Source organism: Psittacula echo (assembly GCF_963264785.1).
Source record: "Psittacula echo genome assembly, chromosome: 20".
Lineage (NCBI taxonomy): Eukaryota > Metazoa > Chordata > Aves > Psittaciformes > Psittacidae > Psittacula > Psittacula echo.
In genome coordinates, this window is record NC_137756.1 from 7,329,850 (window position 1) to 7,349,130 (window position 19,281).

Consider the following 19,281-nt stretch of genomic DNA (forward strand, 5'->3'; position numbering starts at 1 on the left):
GTGTTGCTCTGTGTAAGGTTTCATTCCCAGCTGCTTTCTGGGTAAGAGTAATCCACACATCAGTAATTCCTAGTTCTTGAGTCATTCCCAATTCTAGAGTAACAATTTGTACTCTTCTTTTCCCTTTGAAATTGTACTTATCCTCTTAGTGTCTGCTATTGTAGTACTCGGCCAGCATTCCCCTTGTGTGTTTGAGTAGGGGAGCTCAGCCTGGCTTAGGTTGTATTTTCCTTGTGCCTTCCTCATTCGACAAGGCTGCATTATATATGTTAATGTGCTGCTCCAAACACACCTGTATTCACATGGAAGGAAAAAGGTAAATATTTCCCTTGACTAATTACCTCTCTCATGAGAGAGTGGATGCTTTTGCTGCGAAGGTGGGTTTCATTCACGTGTGGGTTTTAATTCAGTTTTGGTCTTAATTTAGGTCTTTACCATGGACGATGAAGACAAATCCATGTGCATATGTTAAAAGCTCACCTTCGGTTTGCTCTCTGCATCCACTAATGTCTTTTAAAATAGTTGAATATATGGTTTCCAGGCTCCAGATCAATAAACCAATGGGTCTGAAATGACGGAGTGCCACGATATTCCTCTGTAATTTAAACATGATTAGCTGATGAAGGTTATGATCAATATGCCAAGGGAAGATAAATTAATTGATATCATCCTTTCAGGATGATAAGAGGCCTATTGGAGGTGGGATGTAACTAATGAAGCTGCTTCTTCACATATAGGGGCCATTTTTTATACGATGTGTTCTCACTAAATCATGGTTGTGCCATCATTCATTTACAGGAAAAACATAACCCACAGACCAGTTTTTTATTAGAATTGTGTTCATTTGAGAAGAAATTGTGTGCTTCTGCTGCTACCCAAGATCTCTGCCTGTGTTACAGTGTATTGGGGAAAATAATGGTGGAGCTTACATAAATATCTTCCTGTATTTTCTGAACCAGACAGATTGGATGCTGTTAGTTGCATTACAAACAGCTTCTGTGTGGCTTTTTAAGTAGATGCCAATAACTGCTGCTGTTCTGCCTCCCTGGCTGGCTTTGGTGGAGGCGGCTCAAGTGACTGCAGACTCCTTTGCACCAGTTGCATAAAGTGCTTCCCTTCATGGAGATGACTGCATGCAATGAAGCTGAATTTACTTTCTTTCCATAACAAATTGGGATGGGATGGGATGGGTGGCACCACTAGGAAACCTTCATCATTTTTATTATTCCAGTTAGTGTTTGTTTCCTAGAATCATAGTGTCCTAGAATGGTTTGGGTTGGAAGGGACCTTGAATGCTTTCAGCTTGTGGTTTCCAAAACTGGTTGTCCTGATGCAGTAGCCAGTAATGAAGGAAAGTTCACCTTATTCCTCAGCAGCAGCAGAGTACTCTCCTTGTAAACTAAACCAGCTTGGACCAGGAGTGAAGCTTTCCTAATGGACAGATTTCCTCCTGTGATGCAGGACACCCTCCAGGATTGTACTAGTAAATGGCAGTGAGACACACTTGAGCTTGGTTGTTGTTCATCTTTATGTTCTATCTGCAAGGAGGGCATCCCAAAGAAGAATGAAAAATGCATGCTACCATAAGCTTTGTCAGTGTGGTGCTAAAGCACGTAGTGGACTTGTTATAGCATTCCTAGCATTGCTTTTTGTAACTCCTGCCTCTTCCCCTACTGCTGGGATGTTACCGGTCCTCTGGTGCTCACCTGGTGGAGTGAGAGTTGTGGAACAATTTCATCCATGTGGAGAACAGAGCTGGAGTCTCACATGGAACATATTGTGGAAAATCGGCATCTGTCATCTTAACTGGATGTATCATAGGATCCCAGCCTTGTTCAGTTTGAAGGGACCTTAAAGCTCCTCCAGTCCCAATCCCTGCCACAGGCCAGGACACCTTCCACTGGAGCAGGTTGCTCCACGCCCCTGTGTCCAACCTGGCCTTGAACACTGCCAGGGATGGGGCAGCCACAGCTTCTCTGGGCACCCTGTGCCAGCGCCTCAGCACCCTCACAGGGAAGAGCTTCTGCCTAAGAGCTCATCTCAGTCTCCCCTCTGGCAGGTTAAAGCCATTCCCCTTGGCCTGTCCCTACAGGCCCTTGTCCCAAGCCCCTCTCCAGGTTTCTTGTAGCCCCTTTAGGCACTGAAGCTGCTGTAAGTTCTCCCAGATGCCTTGGAGCAGGCTTTGGCAATGGAAGACCCTGTTTTGTGTATTGTGTGTTCTGTGTTCTTATGCCACACCACATTTTCCAGTGTATACTATAGCTTACCTGCTTGTGTGCTCTGTTTTTCTTCAGTTGCTCAGAAGATCGTTGCAACAAGGAAGAAACAGCAGCTCTCCATTGGACCCTGCAAATCTCTGCCAAACTCTCCAAGCCACTCGTCCGTGTGTTCTGCCCAGGTTTCTGCTGTACATATCAGCCAGGTACAGACTATAATGAACACTTGCTTGACAAAGTAACTGAGAGATCGCTTTTCATCTCATGTATTAATGCCAGGGCACTTTCTGCTGCTTGATAAGAAGCTGGCATATTTTGGAAGGGGTATCAGTGATGTGTAGTCTGAAGCAATATTAGGTTTTGTTTAATTGGCTTAACTTTGTTTCGGGAAACTGCTGCAGTAAAATAGTTTGGCTTTAAAGCCATCTTTGATCATATGCAGTGATTTATGCCCAGCAGCCTGCTGCTCTGAGTAGACCAATTGTTGCTATAGTAGGATTTGCTGTGCTGGGTTTTACAATTACCTCACTATGGTTTTGGTTCTTTTTCTCATTCAGTTATGTGCTGAGTGCTAATAGCTGATGTATCTCAGTGGTTAGCGTGCTAGAACTGCACATTTGTGAGCACTGTGCGCAGTTGTAATTGCCTGTCTCTTGTCATGCTCAATTGAAATGATTCCCCTTTAATGACATAGCAATATGTATCTTGTAGATACTATGCGTGAAAACAAAATGCTGCCTTAATGTGTAACAGGAAAGTTTGGTGGCCTTGATGGTATTTTTGGAGACATAAGGTTAATATGGCACTTTTCTAACTCGCAGAATTGTTACTCACATACATTAATACACCCTCTGTATTTCCCTTGTGGTACCCTTCCTCACTGTCTTTATTTCCCAGTGTCAAGTGCTAATCTCTGTGTGTGCTCACAGTTGGGATGTGTATAAGCTCTGTCATTCAGCTCCAAGACCTTTGCAGCCGGGCAGATTGTGTTCCTGCTGTGCTCTCTCATTCTGCAGATGGCTGTGTAGGGCCATCACTGTGAGCCTTACGGGCTGTGGCCTGGATTCCTCATTGCCACTAGAGCAGCCTAAAATGTGTCATGCCCACCAGCTCTCCTGGCATGTTTGTCAGTCTGAACCCAAGAATACGCCAATATGTCTTACAAGGTTATGTTGCAGTCTTGAGCCACCCGTGTGAGGTTTGCTTTTATCTGCGGACCTTTTTCCCACACTGAGAATGTATAATGAAGAAGTGTTCTACCTGGGGGAAAAGGTTTTCTTGTCTTCCCCCCCACCCTTTAATTTGACATCTTACTCTCTTCTGAAAGCACTCTGTTCAGATTTATACCACAAGATGAGGGTGGTTTTCATGTGGTTGTGGTGACTGGTGTCCTTCTGTGCCCTGGTGGAAACTCCAACCTCTGGGTTAACTCTAAAGATGCAAATGCCAGTTTGGTCTTAGTTCTTTGCTGTGAGGTGTTCTGCCTTGAGCTGAGTGTGGGTCCCTCAGACTGACTCTCACTTCTGCTGATCACACCAAAAGGAAATGCTGAAGTTCAGCTCCCCTGTTTCTGAGGTGCGTGACTCTTCTGAAGAACTCCATCATCTTCTGGGGAAGTACAAGTTCTTCAAATGGAAGATGTTCTCCCCTTTCTTGTCGTATCTGATACTGACCAAGTTTCCTCAGCCACTGTATCTGAGCAGTTCATTGCCGCAGGCACTTGGAACTAACCCTCTGTGTGGAATGTTTTTCTTCCAAACAGCTTCCTCCAGTCAGTTGTGTGTGTTCACACTTTCAGACTGAGAGGAATTACGCTGCAGGTAGGGGCTATCTGAGACCCATCCTCTTCAGTTGTGAAAGAGGAAATGTGCTGTCACAGAAATCTGGAGAACAAATGGCACCATTCCCAGTATGGACCTTGCTCTTGGATCCAAGGATGACCTGATTTACTCAGTCAGCAGGCTGAGGCCACAAATAAAACAAGCAGGATGACTATAGTTTTTCAGGTCTTTAGTCTAAAGAGAATGAGTGATGCTTTGTACAATCCAATCTTAGCCAGCTGCTAAACTGCTATGTTCTGCCTTGTCTTAAAGCAGTTATGGTCACCCTTCTTGTTAATGAAGCTTGCTTGCTGCGGAACATCAAATATCTAGCTTCTTACCAGTCTCCTACCCAAGTTTAGTTTGGAAGCCAAATTCTAGATAAGCAGTTTATAAAGCAGACTTCTTGCCAGTGATAAGGACTATCTGAGAGAAGCAAGGCAAGGCAGCTTTTGTGATAAGGAACCCTACAATCTGTTTCAATAAAAATGAGATCGTGTTCTTTACTACCTTTACCACTTGGCGTAATTATCTAACGGGACAATTGCAATCCCAGTCAGAGATTGTCTGTCTTCTGAGACTGATGTCATGCCTAAAAGTACAGGCCATAAATCTTTTTCATGTCTTACCGCCTTTGTGCTGCACTTGAAGGCAGTATGACCTTATTTAAGGAAAGGAAGCTGAATCCTTATGCTAGACTTAAAAGCACTTTGCAACTGCAATTCCAAGTTTCAGGTGATCTGGGGGAAGATTTGCCATCTCTGATCTTGGCTGGAAGACTGGCTGCTGTCTTGCCCTTTAGAGCATCTCTTTTGACGTAATGATGTTTCACTGAAGATTTCCTTCGTGGATCAAAAATGTTATCATTCCTGTGCCCTGCAGCTTGCATTCTCCACAGGAGCGAAGGCCTTTGGAAGTAGTGATTACACAGATCACTTCACATAAAGAGACATATTGTTCCTTCTCTTGTTGGATCATCCTGATGATCTAACTCCTGCAAACTCTTCAGACGGGCCCTGCAGTCAAGAGTTTAGGTTTTAGAGACAAAAAAGAGAAACAGAAAAGAGATGTCACATTCCCCACACTGCCCTTTGCATACCCTGGGGGACGTTCTAAGGCTTAATACCAAGAAGGGCTTCTCCACCCAGTAGTTCCCAGTTTTCAGATGGTGAAAGACTTGTTTGTGTGTTTGGAGGCGTATCTGTGCTCATGTCCCATCACCCAAGGTGGTGAATACCCAGGTACCGTCCCCTTGCAAAAGATGCTCTCAGAGACATCAACGCTCACGTATTCTGTTTCCAGAGACCTCTTTCACCGAATGAGATGCTTCCTATTCCAGTGACAGAATCCACTTGTGTTTGCAGTAGGTGGTGCTTCTGTTTTCCTTCTCTTGACTTTATAATGCCTATATGTCAGTCAGGGTGAGGGTTTTACTTAGTACCTTTTCATAGCCAGAGCCAATAACCCTTGCAGGTATGTCATATACATATGTTGGCTTTTAGAGCAGCACAGAATGCATGCAAAGAATTTTACTCTCAAATCCAAGGTTATTATTCATGATTCATGATGGACAGAACTATTGTATACTGTGCCAACAAGAAGGATGGTGCAATATTGCTTATATTCTGCTAGGAAACAATTCATCTGTCTGATGCATTGGGAAGTACTTGAGTTAACAGCTCACGTTCTGGTTTTAATGAACCCTTCAAGAGATAGACTGAGCTGTTTTGATAGGGAGCAGTGTTGTTTAGTCTATTGAAGGCCTCTTATGGGACACAGGGCATTTTGGGATAGGTCTTCCTACTTTGACCATCCACAAAAAATGCACACCAGGGGAGTATAGACCGGCCCCTTCTGTATCTAGTGTCCTCCCCATCTCTATCCCACCTTTGATTCCCCCTACCCCCAGCCCCTTGCTGATCTTTCTAGGCATGATACACTTGTAGACCACACAAAACCTTATTTCAGAATAGCATGGGTTACCCTTACATCACAAAACCACATAGGAATTCCTTTTCCCTAAGCTCATTCCTGTTATAGAGTTGCTTGTCTTTTTTGCCTTACATAGCAGGAAGGCATCACCTTAGTAATTTATAAGAATAGTGCCAATATTCAGCGGTTCCAGAATGCTGTTTTCTCTACCCAGACCCTGGAAGTGAAGATCATGTTGTTCCAAAACCATAAAGCAGCTCAGGCACTTTTGTTGGTCCTTGGTACATTCCACCTGTGCTCAATGTGAATCAGAAGTCTGTGTGAAGTAACCCTGTCCTGGGGAACCTGTTGAGTAGTTACCTGGAACTGTGCCTATTTACACTGCAGGAAAACATCTGCAAACCCCATGGCATGACACCTGTAGTTGATGTTTGTGTGAAGGACTTTGGCATCTCCTCAGACAAATTGATGATAGAGCAGGTCCCATGCAAAGACAGGTTGAGAACACTGGGGCTGTTCAGCCTGGAGAAGAGAAGCTGCGTGTAGACCTCAGAGCAGCTTTCAGTGTCTGAAAGGGGCTACAAGGATGCAGAGAGGGACTCTTCATCAGGGACTACAGTGATAGGACAAGGGGTGATGGGTTCAAACTGAAACAAGGCAAGTTCAGGTTAGATCTAAGGCAGAAGCTCTTCCCTGTGAGGGTGCTGAGGCGCTGGCACAGGGTGCCCAGAGAAGCTGTGGCTGCCCCATCCCTGGCAGTGTTCAAGGCCAGGTTGGACACAGGGGCTTGGAGCAAGCTGCTCTAGTGGAAGGTGTCCCTGCGCGTGGCAGGGGGTTGGAACTGGAGGAGCTTTAAGGTCCCTTCAGCCCAAACCAGTCTGGGATGCTATTCTCTGATGTGGAGATTCCAGCTGGGAGTTCCCAGCAGTGTGAGCTTACTGGTGGACTATGGTTTTGAAGGTGAAAATGAAATGATTGTCTACCACTGACTATAATTCCTTGAAAGCTGCAGTCTGTGTGCATTTTCACACTTAGTGTCTTTCCTGGAACTCAGCTCTTTGTTCTGCTGTAAGAGGGGATTGAAATAGCACCATGTTTCCACATCTGCCTATACCACATGTATTCCATCACAACAGAGAGGGATCTTAGTCACCACACTGGTATTACCTGAGTAGTGAGTGCTGCTGTGTAAAGTCACCTGCAAAGTCATCATGCACGTGGACTGGTCAGCAGTGTCACTGTCTTGGGAGATCTGCATTATACCTGAGAAAGGTACAGAGCTTAATGTACAGTTCCCTAACTTATGCTAGCACACCAGCTTGCTCACTCCTCCCTGCTGCAGGTATTTGAAGATGCATTATTTATGCTAGCACCATGCCTCCATGAAGTTTTTACTACACCATGAAAGTCTAAATATGTAAATTAAACTATTAAAAGCAAAGTGCAGTCAGCTTGATCATCCATTATTTTACTGTATGTGAGACCTGATTATGGGTAAGCACTAAATGGTAGGGTACAATTATCTTACTTATAGTGGGGGTCATTTGAGATGGAATATTCTGGTGTGATATTTTGGGCACTTGAATAAAGAAGGGACTATACTGCTTAAGCAGCTTTTCCTTCTTTTTCATGTAATTGCAAAATGCAGACTAAAGGAGAAGTGAAAACAATATTAGCATTATTGTTTAATAGTGCAAACAATTACACCATTGCAACATACACCACAAACCTCTTGTATTCATAGGTCTATTTCTAAGTAATCTCTAACATTTATTTAAAGTAAGCATGCATATATATATATATTCCCCTTCATTCATGTGCAATACACAAGTGTGTCTGGAAGTGCATTCTGCAGGACTCCAATGATAATGCACAGTGCATCTGTTGGTGTACTTCTTCCTCCCTTCTTCATCTTCACAGGACCACAGTAAGGTGCCTGGGTTAGTTTTTGTGAAGCCCATTGATTCCTTGTTCTTTCTAAGGCCTCTTAAACTTCACACTCAGACTTGATCTTCTCTTAGGTTTTTCAGTTTATAACTCAGTTGTGCCACTGTGTTATTGCAGCCTATTGTCGCATCATTGGCTGATTATATGTTCTTAGTGATTTCATTGAGATGATTTGAATGTGCCAGCTTAGTTTGTCTTCAGAAGTTGTCTTCACATTCTCTTGGTGCTTTTCGGTCTGTCTGTTTTCCTCCACCTTGCTGTTAGAATCATAGAATCCCAGCCTGGTTTGGGTTGGAAGGGATCTTAAAGCTCATCCAGTTCCAACCCCTGCCACGGGGGTTAATGCTTTAACGCTTTCACTGGCAGTTACTGCCTTTGAGGTAGCTGCATTGAATGGACCTCTTTGGTCAAGTTATGCCAGGTTGATAGCTTCATCTGAGTTGTTCTTGTCTAGTATCAGCACAGTCTGCTAAATTTGTGCTTGCTGCCATGACCTTGAGGGGTTTTAGCATCAATCTATGCAGCTACAAAGCTAGAAGCCTGTATAGATACCCAAGTTATATACTTTTCTGTAACTGGAGTATTGGCCATGCCCATAAGGTGTGTTCTAGTAATAACATCTTCCTGAAATGAAAGGCCTGTGGGTGTGCTGAAGTACACTGACCACCATCAGGCTCGATATCTTCTAGAAGGAAGGGAGGACAAGGTTGTACTGTGTATGTTCACAAACCAAGTGAGCTTGAGAATGGGCGTGGTGCCTTACTGAGGATGGGACAATCTGTCACCCTAGAAAGCTAAACAGGGATGTATATGTTTAAATGGTTGTACTGAGGCCAATAGTTTCCTTCCCTAGAGTCATCAGATAGACCTCTGTCCTTAGTGCCATGGCTTTGGTTAAGCAGCGACTCAGAAATGGCCCTTTATGCTGACATCTCATGTATGGCCAAATCTTGAGAGCAGCTCAATGGAAAGGTTTGTTTGAGAAGGTAATGTTAAGCTGTGTCATGTCCCAGTGGGTATTCCTGTGCTTTTTTCGTTTCTTTCATTGCCACAGATTTGACCATGTCTACAGCCAGCAACTGGTTTTATGTTAGATTCATGCTGGGTTACAGGTGCTGTAAGGAAGAGTGTTCTTCATATGCACTGACTTGATGTTTATGAACTGAGACAAACATTAATTTCTGTGACTTACAGTTATTGCCACGTGTCCTAAATCCTGTCCTTCACTCCAGTGAGTTTCTCATTACGTGCTTGCATACCAATGGCAGGAACCTGATCTCTACAATCTTAACATGGCAAGGTCCTGAGACTTGGTGCAAGCAACCAACCTGACACAGACCCCTCGCCACCTTTTGTTTCCTTCAGCAGTGCATTAAGCTCAGATGTTACCAAGAATATCTTGTCTAGTTGCATATGATATTGCTGTTTCTTGGAAGTCATGTCTGAGCTCTTCCTTGTCAAACCCATTCTCTCCATGGAGGAGTTTCAGAGCAGCCATATGGGTTTTATGCCTTTGCTAATTTGTGGCACCCTCAGTAGGAGTTGGAGCTTGTTGGGTATTGGAAGCCGTGCTTTTATTGTGTGGAAACCTTGAAGTTTTCCACTTGTAAATCTTTTATTGAAATAGATCGTATTTATTTTCCAGGCAGTGATTTGAGACAGCCTATTTTGAAACCAAAAAAGGTGCAAATGCAATGGAGTTAATATGTGTGAAGAGAAATAACTACCCCTGTTTGGCTTTGGGGACTAGAATGCCCAACCTCTATATGTTTTCTTTTAGAGTTACTCATTCCTGGAAAATAAATCACTTAAAAATCCGGAAGCAAGTGTCTCACATCAGAAAGTCTAAAATGATGCTCTGAGATGATGAAAGATGAAAAAAGTAACTTTTTAGGGATTCCTTTATGTGCTCTGTCTGGGCAATGGGCACTTAGGCTAGAAATGTGTTCATTTTAGTTCAAAAAATGAAGCTTTTGATGCGTTATCAGCAGGATCAATATAGTGAAACAGAACAGAGCTGCACCCTCTTGGTTTTCAACAGCTTGTGGTTCACATCCTGTCATCAATGTCCATCTGAATCTTCTTGCCTTGTTCCTCACCTTCCTGTAGAACAGGCTTCTTCTAAGTGTTTTGGGGCATAACCCTGTTGTGATCTTCCTTTTCTCAACCACCTTCATCACTTATTGTCACCTTCTCCTTGGGTGAGCCTTGCAGCTGCATAGTTTAATCTTCAGTGTGCTCCATGCTGTTTCCCATTAATGGATCCTTCCTTAGATTTCCTTCTCCCTCGTTTTCCCCACCCCAGTTTGGTTCAGTCGTGGCAGAGTGGCCATTAAGTTCTCCCCGTTCTAGTCTGAAAGCCATTCCTTGACACCAGCGTCTCTGGTCTCCTTTCCTAATACAGTAGTTGACTTCCCAGATGTTCTCTTCCTCCCTTCTTTTGTGTGCCACCTTATTAAGGCTTCCACACCACCCTCCTCATCTGACACGGCCAGTGGTTTGGCTGTTTGAACTTCAGCAAGCATCTAGCAATCACTTTGAGGCTCCCAGGCACATGTTTTGTCATATCCTTTTCATGCAAGAGTCTTCCATGTGTTGGTTTGGAGAGGGAATCTCTGACTTCCGTAGGTTCGGTGTGTCTTTGTGCAGGCCCTTCTCTGTTAGGACACTAGAAATGAACTTTCTCCATCAGAAAGCTCATTTGCTGTATTGTCAGCCCTGTTTTGTCACATGGAGATGAGCTGAGGAAGAAGTTGCCGTTTACAGAGAAACAGTGACTTCCAGAAGTGGTGTTCCTGTATTTCCATCTGTAGTGATTGGCCTTTCTCTTATACCTCTTCTTTTTATCCTTTGCTTCTTGGATTTAGACGTTAATAAAAAGGCAGTTTGGCAAAGCTGGAAGAATCAGAAGAGGACTTGAAATCACTGGAAGATACTTCAACTGAACAAAGGGTTCAGTTCTTGGTTCTCCTTCAGAGGTTTCATCTTGACTGTTTGCAGCTTGAGATTCTGGTCCATACTTGTATGCCATGCTTGTATGGCAGCTTTGTGCAGTGTAGGACCAGTCAGTGGTGCAGGAGCGATGATGAAGAGTAGACATTGGGGTGCTTTTCCTTTTGATCACTTTATCTGCAGAATTCCTACCCCCAGCGATTAAGATGAGACCAAATAACAGGCTAAGTGTCATGGGAGCATCCTCCTCAGGCATCCTGGAAATACCCTCTTACCTTCTTTTAGGAAAGTTGGCTGCTCTAGAAAGGTTCTTTCGCTCTTTTGTGTGCATCACAGACCTTTATTCTGCCCCCCCATAAGTTATGTGGGGGTTGTTGTCCAGACCTTCACCCACTGCTGCTCTTCCGGTGAGCTTTTCACCAACAGCGTGCAGAATAGTCCTCCTTTGCCCTGCACCAGTCTCCCATCAACATGTGCATTATATCTGACAATCACAGAACCCCAGACGGGTTTGGGTTGAAGGGACCTTAAAGCTCATCCAGTTCCAATCCCCTGCCACAGGCAGGGACACCTTCCACTAGAGCAGGTTGCTCCAAGCCCCTGTGTCCAACCTGGCCTTGAACACTGCCAGGGATGGGGCAGCCATAGCTTCTCTGGGCACCCTGTGCCAGCGCCTCAGCACCCTCACAGGGAAGAACTTCTTCCTTATCTCCAACCTGAGCTTCTCCTGTTTCAGTTTGAACCCATCATCCCTTGTCCTCTCACTACCTCTATATCCTCAAAGGGTGTGGATACTTCTATCCATACAGGGAAAAAAAACCCAAACCTGTTGTTTTGTCTTTCCAGACTGCTTCCACATTCTTTTTAATCATGTTTTTATTTAGATACTCATAGTTAAGTATGACTTAGTACTCATTTATGTTAAGTATAGTAATAATTAAATACAACAAAAAAGTGACTTTGTTGTACTTCACTTTTTGGTTCCCTTCCTGCTATTAGTGACTTGCTACCTCAGTTCGTTAATTGCTTTATGGGCTAAGTGTTTTATTTCTTTCAAGACTATGATGTAACTTGACAGTTTTGACTACTTGGAATGAACTGAAATGTCTTCCGTTAGAGTTGTGGATCTCTGTACCAATGACTTCAGCATCTCAGAGCTATCAGAACTCTCTGATAGTTCTTCAGAACTATCCCTCCCTCTAGTAGCAATTGTACAACATTGAATTACCTTCAGTGAACTGATGTCTCCAGATTAGGATCAAGTCCAGCTATGCAGTTCTATGGCACTAAATACTTTTTTTTCTTAGGTTTAAAGCAGAATTTGGGATTTTAAAGTAGAAAAACAGAATTTACAGACTTTCCCCAATGTTTTGCTTACTCATAGACTAATACACCAAATGAAAGGGTTTCTATCCAGCTAGGTTATATTGTGTAGAAGGAAACTGTACATTCCATAGCAACAGAACTAGCTGTGTTTTCAAAACATAATGGCAAGGAAAATATTGAAAGGGCTTAGAATAGCAATGTGTGGAAGTGGCAGTAGGGCATTCCCGCTGTGCTCTGGAGCCTAGGCTGCTGTTCTTGTATATCAGCACTAAGTAAGAAACAGCTGGGGATTGTTATTTATTGAAAGCAGTGTATCACTGTTTAAAACTAACTTTAATCCTTGCAGACCAGTAATGGAGGAGGGAGTTTAAGTGATTATTCCTCCTCTGTCCCATCAACTCCAAGCACCAGCCAGAAGGAGCTACGGATTGATGTTCCTCCCACTGCCAACACACCAACTCCTGTCCGTAAACAGTCCAAGCGCCGGTCCAACCTCTTCACGGTGAGTGAGCCAAGGAAGAGACTCTTGCTATATTATACATAATGCCCTGTGGTGGTGGCCTGAACTTCAGCCCTGTGGAGCTGAGGTGGTCTAATCCAGACAGGAATGTTGGGATGGATTTGTAGGCTCAAAAGCATCTTAGAATTACCATGGGGTGGTTCTGTTTGAGGACTTGAACAGAAGCTAAATAAAATAAAGTTACCCTATTGGGAACTGCAGTAAAACAAGTGAATCCACAGTTGAGTTCTGAAGCCTTTGTCCAACTTTAATTCTCAGACCTAAGTTGACTGGATTGGCAGTAATCAAAGACCTCTGCTCCCCAGCCCTGCCCTTAGGCTACATAATACTGTTGACTCAGGTCTCCTGTGTTTGTAGAGAAGTCTCCAGGTTTACCATGGGAATACTATGCTGTCGCACTAAATAACTGCCCCGTGCTATTTTTAGTACTCTGCAGTGTCAACTGACTTTCATTTTCCAGGGTTAAGAGAGATGATGGAGATTTTTTGTTCCCAAACCATCTGGTTTTTGCTTCATTGAGAGGCAGAAAAATGTACTAAATAAGAAGCTTGACTGGTCCAATATGATAGGCCTTCATTATGCATAAAGAGTTTGGGAGATGATAATGAAGCCTTGAGTGATGATTTCCTCAGTTTAGAGTCTTGCTGAATGCCTTGGGATTGTATCACGTGTGTAATTGGGGTTTTGTATGCAGGTTTTTGACACTTGATATGTTTTATAGCAAACACAGAATCTCTGTGGGCTCACATGAAGTCCTGTGGTGATTGTAGCTAGGTGTTGGTTGTGCTCAGAAAGTCATGGCCTCCCTGTCATCATAAAGGGTTTATGGGTTTTCATTCCAAAGGTGGTGTCACGTTTGCTTCCCGAAGCTGGCTTGCTCCTTGGTTGTATCCAGGGAACCACAGACAAAACCAGGAAAACCATTTCCTTGTGTTCTAAACAAAATCTGACCTCTCGGCCTTCATTCAGCAGGGAGAAAGTTTTGTCCTCATTTTGGAGTGCCGAGTGACACAGCATGGATCCCAGTGATCCCATTTCATGTGTCCATCCCCACAGTGGTATTTTGATTTCAAAGAAGATCTTTTAAACTCCTACAAAGGAATGTAAACCACATGTTTGTCTCTAGGTGCAAAAATGTCTAGATGTCAATAAAAGAGGCAAAAATGAGCAGCGAGTGGAAAAGTATCCTGTTTTGACACTAGTATTTTATAGCAGTCGTATGGATTTCTTGCTGGTGGTGAGAATACTCTCTGCTGACAGGGCATACTCAGGAGTTACCAACCCCACTAGATGTCAGTGTCAGCCCAGAAACTGCCGGCACAGTCCTGCCTCTGGAAATCCAACTGAGATGCTCCAGCATCCGGCAAAAGCATTCGACTGACGGAGCCTGGTCTGAAGGATGTTAAAATGCTCTAAGGGCTGTGTGGATGTTGTTGACCTTTGGGAAACAGGGGATGGTTTACATTGGAGTAAGTGTAAATTTGGGAAAGCAAATGGAGAAAGTACATACCCATCTCCAGCAAAGGTTTGAGAAGATGATAAGCTCGGCTGCACTTGCTATAAACAAATAGAATAAAGCTCTGCTTTCTGATAATTAATAGTGCAGTGAGAAACAATTTACTACAATGGAAGGATGTTGGTCGTTGTCTTAATGGCTCATAACCAGGGGGAAACTGGGGGGAAACAAGTCCTATGGAAAAAGAAAATGATAATTTGACTCTTCAGAATTAGTTCTGTCTTTAAGACCTGGGCATATTGAATGCTGTTTAATGCCTTGCCCTGTAATCCACATCCTGTTGTATTTAACAGTGACGCTGCTGTACCCTGGGTTTCATGCCGTATCAGCCAATTTCTAGCCTGGAATGCTTTAATTGAATAAAGAGATGACCAGCATTTTCTATCTAGCTATGAACAGAGTGTGTCATCAAAATATTTTAGTGTTTAGCTCCAGGTTTCTTGCTGTGCTTCTTTCCTAGCCTGTTACTTACGCCTTTATCACTTCCAGAAGCAAATCTATTTCTGTTTAATTGCAAATTACCCCTTGTGATCTAGCATAGGTAATAGCTTTAGTTTCCTACATGAAGATCTTTTAGCTTTGGAAGAAAATTGGCTTAAGGAGAAAACAGATCTGATTGTCTTTAAATCGATTACAGCTTTGGAGTGGGAATAGGCTCGAGAATTTGCGGCATGTTCATGTTTAAGTGCATTAAATGCCGTATCTGATCTTTCTGACTTTGATTATCAATATTTGCTGTAAAGCTATTGATGCAATAGCTGACTTTGTAGTTAGGTGATAAAATAGATCGTATATTAGCAGAAGGGTGAATGTAATTTGTTTTGTGCCGTGTAGTAACAGGGACAACTAAATAATGGTGTATAGCACAGGGGAGGTGTACATGAGGTCCACTTCAGCAAACAACTGATTGTAACTCTGTGAACAATCCAGTGTGGGATGAATGAACTCGTGGTGCAGTTAAGCACATCTCCTTTCCCATATTCTGTGTTATCTGTGTTACATCAGTGTGAAATGTAAGCATGACTTAGAAAGAAGTTCAGATGAACTCGGTCTCAGTTTCCACTGGTAGAAATTGGTTTCCTCATCTCTGGGGCTCTCAGGACTGGATTCTGTGTCTTTCTGGGACTAAATCTTGTTTCCCAGCCATAAATTGGGTAATGTTCTATGTTTTCAGTCTGTGTATGACTTCTAGTGCAAAGGGGAAATGAGACAAATTATGTTCGTGCAGGTGTTCGGATTTTGGGGGGCTTGTTTGCTTGAATGAAGTTTTAAATAAAACTACTTAATGTGTGGGTGTGACATCAGAAAAAGGCCTAGCAAATGTTGTCCAGTATGGTTTAGAGTCTGTTTTATTATATGCTGTTGGATGTAAGGTGCATTGTATGTGCCATAGGTATAAAAGCATAAAAGATCAGAATGTATCTCTATTTAAATGCACAATTTGTCTTTGTAAATAGTGGAACCAGCTAAGATCCTCCCTTGAAAATGTTATGTGTTCTGTGATTGCAGGCAGCTAGAATAGAACCTGCCTAACAGAAATTCCTACATTTCTCTACTTTTGGCATTTGACAGTGTTTTGCACTTTGGTATTTCCCTTCTATGTGCAATGGCTTATTCCCAGATGCAGTTACTTGTATGGAATGGAAGATGTGATGATTTAAAACTAAACATGAAGAAGAGTGCGTGAATCTCAAGTTTGCTTTTCAGAGGCAGGATCCTTCCTTGTAAAAAGCCAAATAGTAAAAGAGAAACATTCAGGTTGACAACTTCCCTCCCAAGGATTTGGTACCTTCAGTGAGTTTCTTTAAGATGTCACTAACGGGTGCTTTGCACCATTGAGGCATTGTTTTGCCTCGTATTATTGGGAAGTGGCACTTTCAGATTCAGAAATGTGGCTTGAAGGATGAGGAACAATAGTTATCCTGAACAGTGGATTTCACCCCTCCCACTTGTTTTGCTTTCTTTCATTTATTCTTTGTTTAATTCCCCGGCACGTCATTCCATAGCCCCGAACCATAGTAACTACTGATAGGAGCCTGTTCCCGGCGGAGCAGGGAAAGCGGCACGGGATCCCTGCTGGGTAAATGTGTTGCTTAGAATGGTGCTTCTGAAAGTCTTCCTTCATGGGTTTTTTCCCTCCCCTTCCCTCCTCTTGTGCCCAAAGGCAACTGCTATGGGGATTTTTTTCTCCCTTCCACTCCGTATAATATGGAAAATGGGTGTTAGTTATTCCCAATCCTCACTGTTCTCCCGATTTCAGTGTCTTTCAAAACTCTCTTTTCGCTGAATATATGAAAAGCAGGATCTTGTGTCTCCCTGGTTTTCATTAACTTCCCATTGTGGTACTGGACACCACAAATGTATTCCTTTCATATATCATCTCTGATTTGAAAAGCACATGAAAATGTTTTCCCATTTCCAATATTGTGTGAGTAATGTTCCTATTGAAAAGTAATGGAGTGAAGTTGTCACTTGTCAGTTCAGTTATTAAGGAGGATGACTCTTGGGTCTTCTTTTTGTAATAAAATAAATGTGTCAAAATCATTGTGCTTGGGCTTTCTTTCACAATATCAGACTGGAATCTGAATCACACCTTAACATTCCCAGCTAACTTTATGGATGAAGTAAGCACCATGACCTTATTCCTAGGGCAATTCTAGCGTTATACATAGCCAAGATGAGGCAATTCAAGTGTTCAACACTGGTTACATTTTCCTCATGCTGATTTTTCTTCATTGTGTTCAGATGACTTTTTGTCAGCGTCAGTCACTCCCTTTTCTTGCAATTCCAACTTTCTAAGCATCCAAAAGTAGATAAAAATAACAAGTTAAAGTCACTAGGATCAGGACCTGCATCGTAAAATCACATTGCTAAGTCATCTGTAACATTTCTAAACCCCACATAGATGCAAGTTAAATGTATGCATGTACGTATCACCCTTCTTAATGAGAAGATGGAACCTTCGCTCCTGTCGGAGCTATGATTGGAAACTTCAGAAACGCATCCTCTGATCTGCTGGATCTTCAGGCAGTGAGAACTGCTTAAACCCAAATGCCATTTCAAACTAACACGTGGTTGAACATTGACAGGCAGGTTTCAGCACTGGGGTTTTAGGGAGGTTGTGTACTTCTGTAGGTTCTAACTCATGGCCTTTGGGACTGTGTTTATGTGTCAAAATACTTCTGGTTTTAATTGCTTAAAGAAAAAGGGGGGGGGGGAGTCTTCTCTAAGAAGTGCTACATTTAATGGAGCATAAACTTTCTTTTTGCTCTGCAGTCTCGGAAAGGGAGTGACCCAGACAAAGAGAAGAAGGTCCTGGAGAGCAGAACAGATAGCATTGGAAGCGGTCGCGCAATCCCAATTAAACAGGTAATGCCGAAATACTTCTTTTTTTATTTCCTCTCTATTTTTTTTCCCCCTGCTTTCCATAGTTGGAGACACACCTCGGGTCTTAAACACTCTGATGGCGGCCCGTGCGCCAAGACGTGTTTGATGTGCTCCGGTGATGAATGTGGAAGTCACTCACTTGACATCAATTAGGAGAGGTTCCTATGTGTATTAAAATAGGATCATTAGAATAAGAAGAGGGAAAATGTGACAACAGGCCTAATGAAGTGCAGTCTGCCGGCCTGCATATGGAGCGGGTTTCTAGGCTGTGCTGGCTTCAAAGTGGCCTTTGTAGAGGGGGCTTTGATTGGGCTGTGTGCTGCCAGTCGGCAGGGTAAATCAGATCGCTCTACAAGAGCCCCTTGTGATCTCAGAAATAGCCTGATGTGGCCCTAATTTGCTACTGCAGACGGACATCTGAACACAGTTTCAGGCTGGTTTGTAACAACGAGGCAATTAGTTGTGATAATCAGAGCCGGTGTGTCAGCTGTGCGCTCTTGTTTGTAATTTGCTAATGAAGGAATTGTAACTTTGATTAGGTTCAGTTTCATTTAGACCTTATTATATAAGAGAACGTTTACAGCTGTAATGTGTGGCCTTAATTAAACTTCCTCATTACACAACAGGACTTGAATTCAAGGATTTGTTTTGGTCTGGTTTACTAGCCTGGATGCACTTTCATTAGCCCGGAAACTCAATGCTAAATTGGAGTTGTGAACACTCCTTTGAAAGGCAAAAGCAATGCCGGCATCTGACGTGAAGGATTGGGGTGAATGAGATCATATTCTTTCTCGAATCAGATTACACTGAAATCACAGGGTTTAAAACACTACACTAAGCATTTGTATAGGGTGCTTCACAAATAGCTTCTGGGATAGTGTTTGCAAGGGTTTACTTTCATGTGAGTTACTTTGCTGGAGACAGCAAAAGTGCTGAGGGACGGGAGCTTATTTTGTTCTCACGTGGTTGTTTCCCATTTCTTTTGGTGGCTTTCTTACCCTTCAGAGGGTCACTTGCCTCTTCAGTCCATGCTTCATCTTACCGTATAGCCCTCGATCTCCTATTTGGGGGTGGGTTTGTGTGTTTTGAGGTTTTATTACTTTTGGAGGGTAAGGGAGAGACCTGTTTGCAGTGATTTTTCCTTATTAAAGGCAGTTAAAAAGACCTTTAGGGACCATCAGGCAGCAGAAGTGCCGTCATGCCTCCGAATCTCTAGTAGGCAAATTTTAATCAAACACACTGCAATTGAGCAGAGCAGTTTGAAAGCAGAGCAGCTCAGTATTTGGCTCTGCGTTCAGGGGAGGAGATTCCAGGCATTTAAAACAGGCTGCAGGTTTTTTTCCTCCAGCTTTTGTATGGTATGAGATGGGTTAGACCGGCTGGAACTCTTTTGGGTAATGGTAATTAAACAAAAGTGTCTGTGAACGCAGCTGAGAATGAAAAACTGAGGATTACGCTTGTCAATATTTATTCAAGGCATCCATGCTGTTCTTTGCTGAAATGCTGCTGTATGAAATTAATCTGATTAAATATGCACTTGGTGGAAGAGCATTGTAAGAGAAGCATTTTAAGTGTGATTGCGCTATTCCATGCTGTAATGAAACACCCCTTCCAGTCTCTTGAATGTCTGTATTGAAGAATTCCCCTTGCAACCCCCACTTGGTG

General features: G+C 43.0%; 1 protein-coding gene across 2 annotated transcripts in view; it reads left to right on the plus strand.

Moving 5' to 3' along the window:
- Positions 1-19,281, plus strand: part of AGAP1 (ArfGAP with GTPase domain, ankyrin repeat and PH domain 1) — a 320,627-nt gene that overhangs the window by 138,858 nt on the left and 162,488 nt on the right. For both annotated transcript variants that reach the window (XM_080632007.1, XM_080632008.1), the window contains exons 7-9: positions 2,295-2,422; positions 12,540-12,695; positions 17,506-17,598. In XM_080632007.1, coding sequence (XP_080488133.1) covers positions 2,295-2,422; positions 12,540-12,695; positions 17,506-17,598 — 377 coding nt within the window. The remainder of the gene's footprint in view (positions 1-2,294; positions 2,423-12,539; positions 12,696-17,505; positions 17,599-19,281) is intronic.